The 19,276-nt window shown below is 54.2% G+C and overlaps 1 protein-coding gene across 1 annotated transcript; it reads left to right on the forward strand.

Annotated features, from left to right (window-relative positions):
• Positions 1-3,577: 3,577 nt before the first annotated feature.
• Positions 3,578-16,862, forward strand: RAPGEFL1 (Rap guanine nucleotide exchange factor like 1). Its single transcript, XM_059907138.1, has 15 exons — positions 3,578-4,097; positions 6,881-6,959; positions 7,885-8,020; positions 8,245-8,342; positions 10,429-10,541; positions 10,791-10,958; positions 11,697-11,794; positions 11,892-12,014; positions 12,558-12,736; positions 12,813-12,903; positions 13,478-13,528; positions 13,873-13,960; positions 14,154-14,218; positions 14,602-14,656; positions 14,909-16,862. The coding sequence occupies exons 1-15, from the start codon at positions 3,578-3,580 to the stop codon at positions 15,031-15,033; spliced, it is 1,989 nt and encodes a 662-aa protein (XP_059763121.1). The 3' UTR covers positions 15,034-16,862.
• Positions 16,863-19,276: the final 2,414 nt, after the last annotated feature.

The raw sequence follows: 19,276 nt of genomic DNA on the forward strand, positions 1-19,276 counted from the left end.
GCTCATTTGCCAGTGTTTTGCATGAGTCTTGATTTGGGAGGGAGGGAGGGAAGGGGACCCCCTGATTCCCTAGAGTCACAGTCCCAGCTTGAGCCAACTCAGAATTGTGAAATGGAAGCCCAGAGAGGTGAGGACCCCCTATGAGGCCACAAATGACTGTACTCCCCATTAATTTTCTTAACCCCATTGCCACATAGACACCAGGATATGCAGTCTCTTAGATTGGAAGTGCAAGGGACAGAAAAACTAGTGAGATGTTGCTTACCCACATGAACAGCTAGTAACCCTCATGCCTGCCTTTGTGCTTGGCAAGTAAGTTTCCCAGGGTGACGCCCCACATGTCAATACAGCTGTACCAGGTCTTGGATGAGGGGAAGGTGCAAATAGCTAGCTGTCCTCTTGAAAAGGAAAATTTGCACTGGCACTGAAGTATCAAGGACCACAGTCTAAGAGAGAGGCTCCTATCAGTCTTAGTACAAGTAAAGAAGAGGGGCAATTGAAAGACCAGCTCTGGCTCGTGGTCCCAGTTACCTAGGCCACTTGGTAGCTAGCTTTGAGTTGACTATTTCCTCCTCCAGATCCTCCAGATCCTCGGTGGTGTGGAAGTTTACTACAAAGGCTATCCCTGGTGTGGGGAAGCAGTTGAATTCAGTGTGGAGCTGGCAGCATCTGTCCTTGGGTCCCACAAGTCTTTGTACACTGGGGGCATGGGCATCATGGTGCACCTTAAAATGACAGTTGGGACTCCCTCCTTTGGTGCTGCTGCCACAGCCAGAGAACCATTGACTCTTCTGACCCTCAGCCCTAATTCCTCTTTGATTAAAGTCAGTTTACTTACCTTCTCCCCTGCAGAGTGATGGGTAACTATGGGCCTGATCTCTTGGGGTCATCCAAAGAATGCCAGCCAGCCTTGGGGGTGCATTGCTGGCAGGAGGAATGAGCATGATATTTCCCCCTCACCCCTGCCTCTGGATTCTCCAGTCCTGCAGTTAGATCCCATTGCTCTCTCTGTTGCCCTGGTAACCAGCTCAGCAAGAAGAAACTCAAGCTCAGCAAAGCCCCCAGGTTCTCTGCCCTCCCAGCCTGCCTCTCAGTGGGCAGAAAGAAGGCGAGTGTTAAGGGGCAAATGGATCAGCCTTAGGTAGCCCTGCCCTATCCCCTTCTGGAAGTCCATGGGCTGGGCTCTCACAGTTTTTTGCTTCCATTTCCTCACAGGTGTTAATCATACCACCCTCTCTCCCTCTATTTCTTCATGGAGTGTAGATGCCCTGCCAACAATCCTCCCCACAAGGTCGGCGCACAGGCTTTGTGGGAGACTCAGAAGAGCCAAGGACTTAGAATCCCCAAGTTGTCTCCCAGCATCTGCAGCCCACTTAGGTTGGGTTGTCCCTCTAGAGCAGTGATTTTCAACCCTGGCTATATGAATCACTTGGGGATCTTTTAAAAAATACCGTAAACGTTGGCCCTACCTCAGAGATCTGATTTAATTGATTTGAGGTGTGGCCTAGGGAACAATATTTTTGAAAAGTTCCCTGGATTACAGTGTGCAATTGGGGTGAGAACCACTGCTGTTCTAGGAGGACCATAACTCGATGCTGGTTTTCCTCTCTGATTCAAGGTCTTGAACTTAGTCTATGCCTGACATCCTTGAGTAGTTGGAGGGTGCTGAGGTCTTGTTTCCCCACATTCCAGTTTCCAGAAGTCTCTTTGACCCTTTTATTTGCAGCCCCTACACCCTCCACACTGCCCAATTCTTCCCCCTTCCTAGCCGACAATCCCAAATCCTGCCCAGAGAGGACGTTACCAAGGCAACCAGTTTAATCTGGTAACTGTGGCATGTGCTGGGAGTGGAGCCCTCCCCTCTCCTTACTTGGTTCATAAAATGCCTGGGGAGCTCCAAGCCACTCCAGCCAGTTTCTCCTCTTAACCCCAGGGATATTAGGGTATCCAATAAAGTGGGTCCAGGAAACTGATACTTTGATCTTTATTCTAGCTTCTTAGCCAAAATTGTGCTCTCTCCTTTTTTATTACTGTTCCTTATTGCAAATCCACAAACAGATGGGTGTGCAAAGCTTTATTTCTGTAAACACATGCTCTTGTACACATAGGACCAGATAAGCACACACAGTAACACATGTGTAATACACACCCTATTCAGTTCTACCACCACTCCCAGCCTTTAGCATTCCTGTCCCTGCCTGGTCTGTGCACAGTAAACAGAGGTGGGGCACTGTCCAAGGAGCCTCGACCCATCTGTTGCCTGGTGCCACTCTCCCACCTTGTTACCTTAACCTTGATGTGCTTATACTGTGCGTGTCTCTATACACCCCTCCTCCTGGGACAGTGTACCCTTAGGGACAGAATGCTCTGGGCATAGGATCAGGAATAAGGATTATTTGGAGTGCAAATTCGGTACCACTTTCCCCACTCCATGGTTATGTCACCTCTGGAGGGGATCTCTATGCCTGATGGTGTTGGTTGGCAGTTCTAGAGCTGGTCACCCATCTCCAGGGCTCTGCTTCCTCCTGCTGCCAGTAGGCTCAGGTGCCCTTGTGCCCCTGGTCTCCTCCTCCACCTGCCTACCGTCTCTTCTCTTCATCCTAATTAGACCTGCCACAACCTGCTGCTCCCTGCCTGGCTCCTACCTGCCTGCCAGTACCTGCCTCTCACAGGCCAGGCCCTCGCCACCTATGGTGCCCTACCAGAAAGGGCAGATGGGTACCGCCCCCAGTTCCAATGCCAATCCACCCGAGGCCTTCCCATCCCTTCTTACAGAAGCAAGATAAAGACCACATATTCCAGTGAGTATGGCAACAGAGCACACAGTCGAGATCGAGAGTGATGGACACCCAATCAGCAATTTTCGTAGGCCTCACCTGAATACAGGTAGGTGAGTCCAGGTTCATCCTGGTTCTTTGCAATGATACCAGGAGTCCTCGTAAGCCTCGAGCCAGGAAGCCCCTCTCCATTGGTAAAGTACTCCCTCACCCTTGTCCTTAATGTCTGCGTCTGCTCTGAACCCAATGCCGGTCAGCCCTTACTGTTTCCCTCGCGGTCAGCCCCAAGTTGAAGCCTGGCGCGGCCCAGGGGGCGGGTCCATTTAGGGTAGGGGAGGGGACTGGGCGGGGACTGGAGGAGGGGGCGCGGTCTCAGTTCTGCCACCTTCCTCCCGGCCGGGAGCGCAGCCGCCGCCGCCGCAGCCGCCGCCGCCGCCGCCGCCGCCGCCGCGTCCTCTCAGCCTTGCGCTCCGCCCGCTGCCTCTGCCGCCGCAGCCCGGCCCAGGAGCGCAGAGCCTTGGGCACCGGCCCCACAGCCTAACCACCCTTCGGGCCGCGTGCGCTGCAGCCGGCATGGGGGGCCACTAAGAGCGGGCACTCCTTCCCTCTGGTACCTCCCCCGGTCCCTGGCCACTGGACTCCGGCCAGCGAACCTCGGGCACCTCTGGCCCCCAGTCCGGCGCCTGGCACGGCCCTCTGCTCTGACCCTCCGGCTCTGAGCACCGTGTCCCCACCCCCCCCGCCCGTGCCTGGGACACCTGGGTCCCCCGGCGGCCCCGAGCAGAGGGGCGGGGGGGGGCATGAAGCCGCTGGAGAAATTTCTGAAGAAGCAGACGTCGCAGCTGGCGGGGCGAACGGTGGCGGGAGGTCCCGGCGGGGGTCCGGGGAGCTGCGGCGGGCCTGGAGGGGGTGGGGGACCTGGCGGGGGCGGCGGTCTAGCCGGGGGACCGCGGCCGCTGCAGCGGCGTCAGAGCGTGTCTCGCCTGCTGCTCCCAGCTTTCCTCCGGGAGCCCCTCGCCGAGCCGGTTCTGGAGCCGCCCCCAGAGGAGGACGGAGGAGAGCCGGCGGGGGTCGCGGAGGATCTCGGCAGCGGGGGGCCCTGTTGGCTGCAGCTGGAGGAGGTGCCGGGGCCCGGGCCTCTCGGGGGAGGGGGGCCCCTGCGCTCCCCTTCCTCATACTCCTCAGACGAGCTGTCCCCGGGCGAGCCTCTGACTTCCCCACCCTGGGCCCCCCTGGGCGCCCCCGAGCGGCCGGAGCATCTTCTGAACCGAGTTCTGGAGCGGCTGGCCGGAGGGGCCACCAGGGACAGCGCCGCCTCAGGTAAGGGGCGGCTGGCTCATCTATCCCGGAGTAGGGGGTTGCCACCTGGTTCCTCTTCCTTTGCCCTTGGACGGTGGGTGGGGGTTGCCCTATGCCGAGCCTCGGCGTGGGGGGGGGGTGTTGAGTGGTCAGCTGGGGGCCTATGGGAGGAACAGACCTTTCTGCAGCAGAGAAGTGGCAGTGCCACCTTCCTTCCTGTAGCGGCCTCACCCACGGCTGCAGAAGAAGCTGAACCCCTTTCTCTCCTTAAGCCACCCTTCCTCTCACCTGGACATTTCATCTAGACCCTCATGGGTCCCTGATGCTGACTACCTCCTTCTGTGGCCCAAAATTAGGGCCTGACACACTAAGATGGAAGCTGCCCAGACCAGTCAGTGCAGCCCCCTAGAGGTGGCCAAGCCCCAAAAGACCTTCCGGGAGTCCCCGATTCCGTTTAGAAGCCCCAGAGCAGAGGGCTGGCCCACTCAGTGGGGCAGTGCCAGACAGGCATACAGCCCAAGCTGCCTTTTGGGCTCTGGCAAAGGGATGCATTGTCCTTAGCAGCTTGGGGGGAGGGAGGTATTCTAGTTGGGGGCTGACTCAGAAGATATTTGTTGGGGGAGAGGCAGCTAGGCAGACATCAGGGCCCTGCAGCATCCCGGGGGGTCTGAACCTCTCCGACTCCCACCCTTCCGGTGGCAGGCCTCAGCACATGGCCTCTTTAAAAAATAACCACACCCTGAGAAGCTTATTCCCTGAATGATGATGCTATTTTGCCACTCCCCACCAGCACCCCTACTAAGGGGATTTTGAGGAAACTGAGGCCTCAGATTGCTGGTTAGTGGCTGAGGTAGAAGACCGGAGGGTCTTTAGGGCTAGCTCTGGGCATTTCACTAAGCCCAGCAGGGTCTGAGGATTGGGAGCCCTGGTTGAGGGCCTAAAGATGGGGTTTCATGCTTTGCTCCCAGACCTTTGCAGGGAGTCCTAACCCAGATGTGTGGAATGGGGCTCCACTCCCCTAGATTTTTCTCAGCACCCAGGTACTCTCCTTGGCTCAGGTTGTAGTTGCCCTGGGGACCTGACACCTTTTGGATTTAATTAGAAAAATATCAGACACACACAGCTCTCTTAACCATAACTTCCCGCCTACACCACACACCCTATGTCTCTATGACACATTCCCTGGGGAGGCTGTACATTGGACCAGAGCCTGCCTTGGAAGAGACAGACGCCAAACTGTAGCCCCCATAACAGCATCTCCCCCACTCTGCCCCCACGTTCCTCTTCCTTTGCTCTGTTTAGCTCTCCTGTGAGATAAAGTGTAGAGGAAAGATTTTGGGCATCCCTATTCCTCGTCCCCATCCCTGGAGCTGAGGGTCAGGGCTGGGGGGCTCAGACTCACTTTAAAAACTGGGCAGAGAGGAAAAGGGAAAAACTGTCTTTCCCCTTCCGCAGGGGCCTGGTGCCACAGACGCTGCTCAGTCTCCCCTGGGGAAGGACTCTTGAACTGATTGTCACCATATTATCTGGACTGGCAGGCTGGATCCCCAGAGTAACTGCTTTGGGGAACCCCAAACCAGTCCCAGAGTGAATGAGAATCAGCTTAACCTGCCACTCTGATATTCTCCAATATAACCAATGTTCTTAAGCCATCTCGGTTCCCTCCCAGGGCGTGTGGGAGGAGGGGACTTAGAGAAGGTACCCGAAACTAGCCAAAGGCTCTCAAAAGTCTAAGCAGCCCCACCTGCCCACTGTACTCTGACGCTCTGCTCGCCTCAGGCATGGTGAGAAAAGAACACAGACTCAGGAGTCTGGGTTCTTACTCCAGCTCCAGGCAAGTCCCTCCCAGCTCTGGGCCTCAGTTTCTCATTTGTGAAATGAAGTAGTTGAAGTAGAGGATCTTGTGTTGATTCTCCTGCTCCACCTTCATGGCTGGAATTGGAGGCCAGGGGATGGTGACCCGGGGGCCATCAGAAGCCTTGGTTTTGCCCTGGGGCAGTACCTGGGGACCTGGCCCTAACCTGTCCTGGTGAGGACACCTGGGTCCCTCCCTGAACCCTGCCTGTCTGTGTGTGCCAGGCTGCCCTGCCCCACCCCAGGGCTGGCTGCAAGTCAGGGCGACCTTGTACCTGGCTGACTGGCTGAGCCAGGCCCAGATGGGGGTGTGGAGGGGGAAAGGGTGGTGTGAGGAACCACTCCCCTCCACCCTTCCATCATTAACTCTTCCATCCCTGGGCATCCGGAGGACACAGGCTTTCTATTTCAAGGCTTTGGGATCAAAGAGATGGCAGTCGCTCCCTCTCCCTTTGAATGGGGCTGGTTCTCACCTGCCTAGTTGGAACTCAAATCTGTTAGGTAGGGAGTGAGGAGGGGCGGAGGGACACACACACACACGCACACACACACGCTGACCCTAACCTCTGTGCTTAAAAGTTCTCTTTGTCTAGAGACACTTCTGGGGGCTACCTCTTCCTCTTTTTTTCAGGCAGATCTCAAGCTTGGTGTATTAACTGACCAGCTTCCCACACACACTGGAGAGAAGTGGGCGTGGCCATGCAAGCGCGCCCCCTCCTTCTCTCCAGCCGCCTTGGCAGCTGCCAACCCCACCCCCGCAGCGGCTGCCCAGAACCTTCACATGTGTGTGTGTGCGTGCGTGTGTGTGCGGAGCGTGACTGGGCAGGTGGCTGGGGCTCCAGCCTGGCTAAAGAGAATTTGCCCTCAGAGGCAAGAGAGGGGGTGGTGAGTGTCAAACTGGGCCCTGGAGGTGCCCTCCCGACATCAGTGGTGGCAATTGCTCTCTACAGATATCCTGCTGGATGACATCGTCCTCACCCATTCTCTCTTCCTTCCCACGGAGAAGTTTCTGCAGGAGCTACACCAGTAATATCCTTTTGTGGAGCTTGCAAAAGGGGTCAGGAGGGAGCCACCCCGCCTCACCCCACATGTGATGTGAGGGTCTAAGCTCTTCCCTAGGAAACACACCTGGGTTTCAATTCCAGGTTTTTCACTCACCAGCTGTGTGACCTTGGGCAGCTCACCTAACCTCCTGGGGCCTCAGTTTCCTCTTCTGTAAAATGGGGGTAAATAGCACCTGCCCTGCCTCTCTATGGGGCTGCTGTGGAGACCATTCTGACAGCAGATGTGGGAGTGCTCTGGAGACTGCAGAGCCCTGTATGGATGCAAGGTGTTATTACTCTATTAAGAGTGCCTCTCTCCCCACTGAATTATTGCTCCAAACATCTGGTTGCCCAGTGAGTTATTACAGGGTCTGATGTAAACATCAGGTCATGGCCGTGCTTTAGTAGGGTCTACTAGAGACAAGCCACTGGCTGGGCTATTCATAGGGCCTCTCACCAAGTTATTCTAGGACCTAATTGTCAATGTCAGGCCAGTGAGTAGAATATCATAGGCTCTCTTAGAAACACCAGGCCTTACACTGAAGTATGGTCAGGCTTGTGGTTAGCACTATTGGCCTTTATCAGCCTGCTGTAAGCTCCAGGCTGTGGGCTGATCAGGGGTTGGGTGGGTCCAGGCAGAGTAGCTTCTAGTGAATTTTCTCAGGTGAAATTCAAACAGGCAGGAGCAGGAGCTGGATGTGGTCAAGTGGGTGCCATCCCTACCTACTCTGGCAAAAACCTGAGCTGGGGCATGAGGTGGTCTTGGTTCCAAGGGCCCTTGGAGCCCCTTTCTCCATGGCCCCAAACCTAGAGAATTTTTAGGGGTAGCCTAGCCTCCCATTGCCTCCCACACCCCTTCCCAGTGTCCTCAGGTCTGCCTGCCCAGGGCTTTTTCTTAACTTAGGGGTCAGCTTTGTTTGGGCAGGAGGCATGGAGGGCCCCGAGGGGCTTGGCCGGAAGCAGGCCTGTCTAGCCATGCTCCTTCATTTCTTGGACACCTACCAGGGGCTGCTGCAGGAGGAAGAGGGGGCTGGCCGCATCATCAAGGTGGGCCTGGGATGAGAAGGTGGGTGAGCAGACTGTGTGCTCTGGAAGGGGGCCCCTTTGAAGGAACCATACTTCTCAAGCTGGGTACCTGGAAGGAAATGATGCCAGTGAGCCTTAGCATGTACGGTTCTTCTGTGTTTGAAGGCATGGAGACCCTGCCCCGCCCTTGCAGAGAGTGATGCTTGAGACCCCTGCCCTCACCTTCTCTCTCCTCATCTCTGCAGGATCTGTACCTGCTGATTATGAAGGATGAGTCCCTTTACCAGGACCTCCGAGAGGACACACTGAGGCTGCACCAGCTTGTGGAAACAGTGGAGCTAAAGTGAGGGGAATAGGCTGGGGGAGGGGACAGGAAAGAAGTCCCCCTTGTTCCTCTATTACAGGGCTGGGTGCCTCTAGTCTTTGGGCTCAAGATGCTTTTATTTCATTCCCTTTCTCTTACTGGAGAGTAGCACAAAGCACTGTCTCCAGTCATTTTTGGGGTCCATTCTCCCATCCATTTATTTGTCAATCCAATGGTGTACTGATAAATATTGAACAGCCAGCACGTCAGGAAAAAGAGCCCTGGTTTATAGCTTTTGCTGATTCCCATGGTGTAAATTCTCTCACTGTGGTTGATTCCAAGCTACCAGTATGACATCACTGAATGTGAAGTTGGGAAGAGATGTGCAGTAGCAGGCCATTAGGTACTATCTTCACCATATAAATCCAACAGACGTAACTAACCTGAAGAGCATAGATAAGAGTAAAAGGTAGTGAAACAATTAGGAAACTACTTTTTTGGTAATAATTTGGCTTTAAGTTTATAAAACATATATATATGTGTATATATATATATATATATATATATATATACACATATATATGTTTATATATAATTATATATTTTATATATATGTAAGTTTACATATATATGTATAATTAATTTTTGAATGGCTATGTTTAAAACCAGTTGGCAAAACTCCCCAAAATTTAACAATCTGCTCTCATGAACCAATGTGAGCTGGCTTCAGGACACTACTGCATCCATCCCTCCATCTTTTCAGCCCTTTCAGTTTCTCTCTGCTCCATCCCACCATCGTAACCCTCATTTAGGCGTCATTATCTCTCACCTGGATTATCACCACAGCCTCCCATCCAGGGCTTCAGTTTATGGCTTTGTGTCTTTCTTATGCTGACCCCAGAGAGATCTTTCAAACTTGACAACATTGTGCTTCTGTTCCAAAAATATCCACGGCCCACCATTGCCTGTAAGATGAAGTTGCAACATCCTAGACCCTCTTTCTGCCTTCTGGTCATCCTTCCCATCTCATCTCCCACATCCCCCTTCACCCGTGACACTCCCTATACACCCCACCATTCCATGAACACCTTTGTGTTCCCAGCTTCCTGCTGTCACTTATGTGGTTCACCCCAGCGTGCCCTCCTCCCACCCCCTTCTCTTCCTGTTGTCCTTCAAGGTCCAGGTCAAATGCCATCCTCTCAGTGAAGGCATCTTTTAGCAGTAGCTGTCCCTCCCCTATACCAACATAACTCTTCTCGTACCTTTATTATATCACCTAACACCTCCTGCCTCGTGTTAGATGTAGCTGTATGCCCGTCTGTCTCCCTCCCAGACTGTGAAGTTCTTTTTTTTTTTTAATTTATTTTATTTTCGGCTGCGTTGGGTCTTTGTTGCTGCGCGCAGGCTTTCTCTAGTTGCAGCGAGCGGGGGCTGCTCTTCCTTGCGGTGCGTGGGCCTCTCATTGCAGTGGCTTCTCTCGTTGCGGAGCATAGGCTCTAGGCGTGTGGGCTTCCGTAGTTGTGGCACACGGGCTCAGTAGTTGTGGCTCGTAGGCTCTAGAGCGCAGCCTCAGTAGTTGTGGAGCACAGGCTTAGTTGCTCTGTGGCATGTGAGATCTTCCCGGACCAGGGCTTGAACCGTGTCCCCTGCACTGGCAGGCGGATTCTTAACCACTGCACCACTGGGGAAGTCCCCCAGACTGTGAAGTTCTTGTTGGCAAAATTCAGCAAACAGCTGATGACCTACACCTACCATGTGCCAGGCAGTGTGCTAGACCTGTAGGATGAAAATAAAATTCAGTCAGCTCTCAATCTTGTAAAAGAGATAAGACATGAACATAAACAAATATTAGCCCAATGTCCTACAGCTATTAAGACGAAATGGTGACCTCTCCTGGTGGGTGGGATGGATAGAGAAGGATTCATGGAAGAGGTGGCATTTGATTTGGGTCATTCAGACAGTTGTCCCATGCTGGCCGTTGTCCTCTCTTCTTACCCCCTTCACCACTCTCTGAACCTGATGCCGGGGCATCCCTGACCAGTTCTGATATCCCTGATTGATGTTGCCTGCCTTGCATGCAGTATGCCTGGCAGGGCTTCCTGATGCCCAGCTGTGTCCACACCAGGATCCCGGACGAGAGCCAGCTGCCCAGCAAGCAGGTGAAGCCACTCTTCCGCCACTTCCGTCGGATAGACTCCTGTCTGCAGACCCGCGTGGCCTTCCGGGGTTCCGATGAGAGTGAGTGTGGACCGTAGGAGGGGTAGGGCTTCCTTAGTGGCTCCGGGGGCCCTGAGGGGTCTCCGGGTCTCGGGCACCCTCTGTGGAGTCTCCTTGTGTCATAGCACCAGTCCTTTTCACAGCATCTTTTTCAGAGGCCAACCAATTTCCGGTTGGGGTGGGGTGGGCAACAGAGGTGCCCAGGAGGGAACTGTGCTGATGCTGCCGTTCTGCCCACGGGTGACAAGCCACCTCCCGGTCTCTATCCAGTCTTCTGCCGGGTCTACATGCCTGACCACTCCTACGTGACCATACGCAGCCGCCTCTCAGCATCTGTGCAGGACATTCTGGGCTCTGTGACGGAGAAATTGCAGTATTCAGAGGAGCCTGCGGGGCGTGAGGATTCCCTCATCCTGGTAGCTGTGGCCTCCTCAGGAGGTGAGGGTCAGAAAGAGCTGGGCTGGTGGCGGGGGTGGGGGGAGCACAAGAAAAGAAACTCACAAGCCCAGTGCCTTGGGGCAGGAGTAAAGGCTGAATTCTAGGCCCTGGCTGCTACTCCAAGTGTGGTCCTGGGACCAGACACATGAGCATCACCTGGGAGCTTGCTAAAAATGCAGTATCTCAGGCCCCACTCCAGACCTGCAGAATCAGAATGTGCGTTTTAACAAGATCCCCGGGTGATTCCTATGCACGTTAAAGTTGGGGAAGCAGTGGTCCAGGACACTTGGATGCTGCTCTGGGTGCCTGCCTCTTACTCACATTGGGATCTTGTCCTTTAACTTCCACGAGCATCTAAGGATGCTACGTTTATGAGGCCAAAGACACAGGGTGGGCCTCCAATCCCGGTAGGAAGGCAAAAACCCTGCAATGTAGTCATAGCCTTATTTTCCTCTAATTCAGAAAAAAAAATTCCTGCTTTCCCAGTGTCACAGGGATGATAGACTAAGAGAAGAGCTATAAAGAAGGTTGGGAGCCAAAGGAGGTTATAAATGCAAGAGAACTCATTTTTTGAAAAATGTCAGATAAATATGGCATAAACTGGTGATGATATGAGTCCTGTTAGTCTAGAACATGTCTGTGCGGGATGAGGAGTTTCTGGAGGGGACGGCGGTGGTGGCTGGGGTGTGTGAGGGCTCAGGGGCCGGGGCTGAGGCAGGGCAGCTCGTTCTCCTGCAGAGAAGGTCCTTCTCCAGCCGACCGAAGACTGTGTCTTCACCACGCTGGGCATCAACAGCCACCTGTTTGCCTGTACCCGAGACAGCTATGAGGCCCTGGTAAGAACTCCTTCACAAGCCTTGGCTGAGAGGGAAGGCTGAGAGGGGCCGGGAGCAGAAATTGAGAAGCCCAGCCCATGTCCCTGCCTGCCACCAGGTGCCCCTCCCCGAGGAGATCCAGGTCTCCCCTGGAGACACAGAGATCCACCGAGGGGAGCCTGAGGACGTCGCCAACAACCTTACTGCCTTCCACTGGGAGCTGTTCCGCTGTGTGCACGAGGTGGGGATTGAGGCTGGAGCTGGGCTGGGGGTCTGGAGGGAGGCAGCGTCTGGGCTGAAAGTTCTGGTGAGGACACTCCCTTGCAGCATGCCCGGGGGCAGTGTGCCGCCAGAACCTCTCTAAGCCTTTGTTCCCTTTATCTTAAAAAAAAAAAAAAAAAGCAAAGAGAGAGGAAACACCCCGTCCTACCCGCCCCCCTCCCGGGGTGGTTCAGGATCCATGTGCTGCTGACACAGAACCCGACCCACGGTTAGAATTTGTAAAATATTCACTATTAAAGAAAATAAGGCAAGAACAATAATGTCGATCAGATGGTTCAAGCGCCTGGCACCGGGTAAGTGTTCAGTAGATGGTAGAGCATTATTAATGTTGGTTGTCTTTTCTCCCCCCTCTCTGTTGCATCCTGTCCTGTCCCGGTTTTTTTCTATTTTCCACCCCTCCCGCCCCCGCCCTCCTGCCTTACCCTGCTCACCGCCTCGCACTGCCCTCTTCCCACCCGCACTCCCCACGCCCTGGCGGCCCCTCCTGCCACCGCGGGTGCAGCTGGAGTTCGTGGACTACGTGTTCCACGGGGAGCGCGGCCGCCGGGAAACGGCCAACCTGGAGCTGCTGCTGCAGCGCTGCAGCGAGGTCACGCACTGGGTGGCCACCGAGGTGCTGCTCTGCGAGGCCCCCGGCAAGCGCGCGCAGCTGCTCAAGAAGTTCATCAAGATCGCGGCCATGTGAGTGCGGCGGCCGCGGAGGGGGGAGGCCACGGCCGCCCGCCCCCCCCGCTGACCCCGCCTCCCGCCCCCGCAGCTGCAAGCAGAACCAGGACCTGCTGTCCTTCTTCGCCGTGGTCATGGGGCTGGACAACGCCGCGGTCAGCCGCCTGAGGCTCACCTGGGAGGTGATGAGACCTCTTCCCTTTCCTCTCCTCCCACCTGTGCTGGCCCACCTCGGGGGTCTTGGCCTCCACCCTCAGCCTTGACATTCCGGGCTCACCCCAAAGCGGCCTCCCGGGACCGCTGCTCGCCTCTAGGGAGCTTTTGTGCCGATTGGAAGGAGGCGCCCTCTTCTGGCAAATACAGCCCCGGGGCACACAGCAGGGCTGAGGGACCCGGTCCCAGGGCAGATTAGCAGAGGCGGATACCCCGGGGGGGTGGGGGTGGGGGTGGGAGGGAGCAGTCCCGGCCAGGTCGCGGCCGTGGCTCTTGGATTTCAGACAGCACCCAGTGAGGCCTTGTACGTGGCACGTGCATCTGCAGAGGCCTCCATTTCCCCAGAATAACCCATTCCTCTGGGCTGCTTCAAGCTCCCCAGACCTAGCCCAAGGCTGGTTTTACTTTACCGCCGGCCAGCTTCCCAGCCTCCTGGGAGACACTCGGGCCCTTTCCCCCACTAACACCTGGGGATTAGTCAGGAGATCCCATGAAACCCAAGGAGCTCCAGACTCTGACATCTCTTCTTCCTTCAAACTGCAGAAGCTGCCAGGGAAATTCAAGAACTTGTTCCGCAAATTTGAGAACCTGACAGTGAGTGGGTTTGGCTCTTTTATCTGCCCCTGGACTGGCACCCCAGAGAATTTCTGTGCCCATAAACCTTCTACCTCAAGCTTCCCTTTCAAGGTTTTTTAGTGCCTGGGTCCCCCCACACCTACCCGCCCTTGCCCACCACGCTGGGAGGGAAGATGGGAGGATTGCTGCTCTGTTATCCCTGGAGGAGAGGGGAGAGCAGTTGAGCCCCAAACAAGACACCCAAACACGCCCCTATCTGATTGGAGATATTTCTAGGGTAGGGGCTGAGGGAGGGAGTGGGGGATGACTTTGGGGTACACTGGGCCTGTCTGTCCCTTCATCCCTCTTCTGTGGAATGCTAGGACCCCTGCAGGAACCACAAAAGCTACCGAGAAGTGATCTCCAAGATGAAACCCCCTGTGATTCCTTTCGTGCCTCTGATCCTCAAAGGTGAGAGTCACTTCCAAGCTATGTTCTTCTCTCCTCACTCTCCATGCCCCATTCTGACCCTCCATCCCCTCTGAACTCAGCTCTGTGTGTGCCCAAGTAGAGAGGAGCGCCCCCAGATTGAGTGCGGTCGGGGGGAGGGGAGGGGCCCTTTGGACCTCCTCTCTTACCCATTTGCTTCTCTCCCCATCCCTAGACCTGACTTTCCTGCACGAGGGGAGTAAGACCCTTGTAGATGGTTTGGTGAACATTGAGAAGCTGGTGAGTGGCACTGCCAACCTCAGTCCCATGAGTGGGGGAGGGCTGGCATCCTCGCCCTCTCCTGGCATCCCCCCTAAAGGCGACAGCCTTCCTCATGGCTCCCAGCTTGCCTGAAAGACTCCTGACTGTCTCCCTGGGGGTGTCACTGTGACAACCTGCCCACAGGTGGCAAAACTGACAGGCAGCTCGGGGTGGGGGGGCAACTCTGCCTCCCCCTCACCTGGCACCCTATTGTACCCCTTCTTTGGTCCTTTAGAGACCCTCCAGAGCTGGGGACTGGAGGGAGTTAAACCAAGAGAGTTGGAGATTGGAGGAGGGAGAGCATTAGAAGGGGGAGCATCTTTCTGTGCCCTTTTCAGGACTCATTCCTTGTCATCTCCCAGCATTCAGTGGCCGAAAAAGTGAGGACCGTCCGCAAATACCGGAGCCGGCCCCTTTGTGAGTAACCCACGGCGTTTTGAGAGCGTTGCAGGTAGAGCTTTGACTGAGCCGGGAGGGTTCCTGGGAGAAGTCCCCACTTGAATGTTTATTTCCTTAAATGTGTCATTTCTCCATTCTCTCCTTGGCCTGCCCGGGGGCCCTCCTGCCCAACATCTGTCCCAATCCACACCCTTCTCCTCTGGCTGGTATGTGTGTAGGGGAAGAAGGGTGGCCAGCACCCTGACCGCCTCCCTGTCCTCACACCCCCAGGCCTTGATATGGAGGCCTCCCCACATCACCTGCAGACCAAGGCCTACGTGCGCCAGTTCCAGGTCATCGACAACCAGAACCTCCTTTTCGAGCTCTCCTACAAGCTGGAGGCCAATAGTCAGTGAGAACGGAGGCTCTGGCTGGCCCTTCACCAGGGACCTCGGGCACCTGGCACTCAAGCACTTTGCACGACGTCCCAACCCACATCTGACCTCTTTCCCCGGGAGCAGGAAAGAGTTGGGTGGACTTAGCCCTGGACTCATAAGCCTGTTCATCCTGCTGAAGTCCTCTCCGCCTTGCTCCTTCAAGCCCAAACCACACTCTGCTGGTGCCTGCCCTCCCAGGGAAAGGGGGCGGAGAGCTCCTTCCCCAGCCCCTCTCATAGAGGTCTGTTCCGGAGATGGAGCGCCCAGCCTCCTCTTCCCAAGCAGACAGGAAAGCTGCCCCCCTTCCCATCTCGCAGAGCGGAGTTACGGGAGGGATTGGTGTCCTTCCTCTCCACCACCTGCCAGGCTTCTCCATGGCCAGGGCTGGGACCCCTAGATGGACCCCCGAATATTATATTTACCTTGTGTCTGTGCGGGTGTACGCGTGCGGGTGTGTGCGCCCCCTTTGAAGGAGCAGGAGAGCATCTGGTAGTTGAGGGAGGGTGTTGTGTGTGCCGGGGAGGGGGTCCTTCTGTTTGGTGCTACCCTTGTCTACTCTGCCCCTGGGACGGTGTGGGGTGCTTTCCCCGCCCCACCGCTCCCTGCCCAGCTCCTCTGCTGCCCTGCATGTCCAGGCCTTTGGGTAAAGCTGCTCGGGAGGGCAAGGCGCAGCAGCAGACGGGAGGGTTACCCGTCAGCCCTTAGGATTTCCCCACCTCAGGCCTCCCAAAGGTCCCTGGGTGGGCTCCCATGAGAGGGTAGAAGATGCTCAGGGAAACACCGGCCTAAGCTGCCTATTGGACCCTCCGTCTGCATTGCAGGGGGGTGAGGTGTGGCAGTGTCAGGGTTGGGGTGCCTGCTGTCCATACTCCTGCTGTTGGGGTGTCTCACTGCTGAGCAGGGAGTTGTCACCTCCCTTCTGGCTCTTCTGTGGGATACCAACACATGGTCTCATCCTCCTCCCTGTCTTGACTCCCCCTTGGTCCTTCCCATCCGAGCTGGGGTGGGGTGGACCCCTGTACCTGGGGCAGGCAGCCCCCCAGCGTGGGGAAGGAAACGACAGAGACTGGAAAGGCAAAACTGGGCTCTGGCGATGCCTTTATTACCTCTCTGTCTCCCCTCCGTCTCCCATCACGGGCCTCCAGGGCTGAGGGGTGCAGGGCTCCCGGCAGCTACGGTGTGAGGTTTCCTGGTGCAGCCTCACCCTCCTTTCTGGCACCACCTCTTTCCCTTCCGAAGAGGCAGCAGCCAAAGCAGCCGAAGCAGCTGCCGTTCCTATTCTGAGAGTGTATATATTTTTTACCAAAAGCTCGGGAATTGTAAATTTATTTTTTAAAACTCAAAGAGGGAAAGAGCCTTGTATCATATGTAAACAGTGTATCATAGGTTATGTTGTACAGTCCCTTTTATACAGCGGTCTGTCTTGCTCCTGCCCCAAAAAAATGTCTGTAGACTCCCCACCCCCAGCACATTCACAGGTGCTGTGTCCCACCCCCTCCTTCCCTTACAGACAAGGACCTCTGTCTATCTACTCCTCCCTGCTCCTGCTGATGTGCCCTCCTCTCCCTGCAGCCGCGCTTCCTCCCGACCCCTCTCAGCAGCCTTGTCACTCCAGCTCTCACCATCCTCCCCAAACCCTGGGGCCCACTGGTCCAGTCTCGGCTGCTGCCCGCCCCTAGCCTTGACGCCTGCCCTGCTGCCGCCCAGGGACCTCCCGGACGCCTTCCTGTGCCCCACAGCTTTACCAGAGTGAAACGTGTGTACTGTACAGGCTCGGTTGTCATTGCAGAAACCTCCCGGTGGAGTAAAAGCTGATAAAAGTCTATGAATCAACCCGCCTGCTGTTCTCCATTCTGTTTCTTTGAGCCTGGGGAAGGAAAGGCCGAGGGAGGAGAGAGGGAACCACCTCTCGGGGCTCTGGGCCACCTCAACCAGGCTGTTCTGGCGTGACTTTGAAAATGTGGGTGAGAGGAAAAGGTGCTAACCTTGGGAGAAATGCCACCTAGTGCCTGGGACTTGCAAGAGTGAATGTTTTCGTTCTTCCACGTTCCAGGTGCCATGGATATGTGATCTTGTTTAATTCTAACACTGTGAGGTGGAAGCTGGAAGCTGGGCAGTCCCAGCATAATGTCCAAGTTACAGGGCGAGCGAGGGGGCAGAACGGAGCCCCTAACCCAGATCTGTCTGCTATAGACAGCATGCACGTTTTCTAGCCCAGGGGTCTCCAACCCCCAGGCGGTGGACCGGTAGTGGTCCGCGGCCTGTTAGGAACTGGGCCACACAGCAAGACATGAGTGGCAGGCGAGCGAGCAAAGCTTCATCTGCCGCTCCCCGTCACTTGCATTACCACCTGAACCATACCGCCCCCCTTCCGTGGGAAAATTGTCTTCCACGAAACCGGTCCCGGGTGCCAAATAGGTTGGGGACTGCTGCTCTAGGCACTACCCAGACAGCATGCACTCTGCACACAACCAGTACCTACCAGTTATGCTAAGATGTGGAGAATCTAGAGCCTCGTGTTAGGCTCTAATGAGAGCCTGAGCTCCAGGAGACATCATATACTCAAACAGCTACATGTGAGCCCTTGACCTTCCCTCATCCTGCATCAGTTATTCCCTCAGTCTTCTGCATCTCAGAAAATGGTCCTCTCATCCACCCAAGTTTTCCAGGCAAGAATCTAAGACTCACCCTCGATGCCCTTCCCCCTCATCCCTCACTCATCTCATCGGCCCGGCCCGGCGGCTACAATTCCAGAGCACAACCTGATCAGTCCACTTCTCTACGATTTCTCTATTACCACCCAGTCCAGACACTTTCATGTCTTCCCTGGACGACTGCACTAGCCTCCTACCTGGTCTCTCGGCTTCCTCTGTCCAACCTGCTCTTAACCTCACCAGTTGGGTCTCCACACTGCAGCCAGGGTGCTCTTTTACAAACCTAAATCAGATCATGTATGGCTCAACTTAAAGGGCAGTGATACCAGGTGTCAGTGAGGATGCGGAGTAACCAGCACTTTTATACATTGCTGGCAGGAGTCTAAATTGGTACAACCAGTTTGGAAAACTGTTTGGTTGTATCTACTAAAACTAAATGTACACCGTACCTGTGACCTAGCATTTCCATTCCTAGGTGTATACCCAAGAGAAATTAGTGCTTATGTCACCAAAAGACATGTACAATGGTGATCATAGCAGTTTTATTCATGATAAAGAAGTTGGAAAAAACCCAAGTATCCTTCAACAGGTGAATGGACAAATCAATTGTAGTATATTCTTATAATGGAATATTACATAGCAATGAAAAGGAACAAATGACTACTACCTGTGTAAATGAATCTCATAGACATAATATTGAGTAAACAAAGCCAGACATATAGACTACACACTGTATAATTCTGTTTAGAGAAGTTAAAAAACAGGCAAAATTATGGGGATTGGAGTGAAAATAATGGTTACTCATGGGGTGGGAGAGAGTATTGAAGGGGTGTGAAGAAGCCCTCTGTGGTGATAATAATGTTCTGTATCAGGGACTTCCCTGTGGTCCAGTGGTTAAGAATCCACCTTCCAATGCAGGGGATGAGGGTTCGATCCCTGGTCAGGGAACTAAGATCCCACCTATGCTGTGGAGCAACTAAGCCCTCGTGCCACAACTAGAGAGCCCGCATGCCACAACTAAGACCCGACGCAGCCAAATAAATTAATTAACTAATTTTAAAAAATATGCCCTGGGGAATTCCCTAGTCTAAAAAAAAGTTCTGTATCTTTTTTTTTTTATTGAAGTATAGTTGATTTACAATGTTGTGTTTAGTTCCAGGTGTACAGCAAAGTGATTCAGTTATATATATATATACACATACATACATACATATGTATATGTACATATACATATGTATGTATGTATGTATGTGTATATATATATTCTTTTCCATTATAGGTTATTACAGATATTGAATATTGTTCCTTGTGTTATACCGTAGGTCCTTGTTGTTCATCTATTTTATATATAGTAGTGTATATCTGTTAATCCCAAACTCCTACTTTATTCCTCCCCCACTTTCCCCCTTGGTAGCCATAAGTTTGTTTTCTATGTCTGTGAGTCTATTTTTGTTTTGTAAATAAGTTGCTTTGTATCATTTTTTTAGATTCCACATATAAGTGATATCATATGATATTTGTCTTTCTCTGTCTAACTTACTTCACTTAGTATGATAATCTCAGGTCCA

This window comes from Balaenoptera ricei, chromosome 20 (assembly GCF_028023285.1).
Source record: "Balaenoptera ricei isolate mBalRic1 chromosome 20, mBalRic1.hap2, whole genome shotgun sequence".
NCBI classification, from domain to species: domain Eukaryota; kingdom Metazoa; phylum Chordata; class Mammalia; order Artiodactyla; family Balaenopteridae; genus Balaenoptera; species Balaenoptera ricei.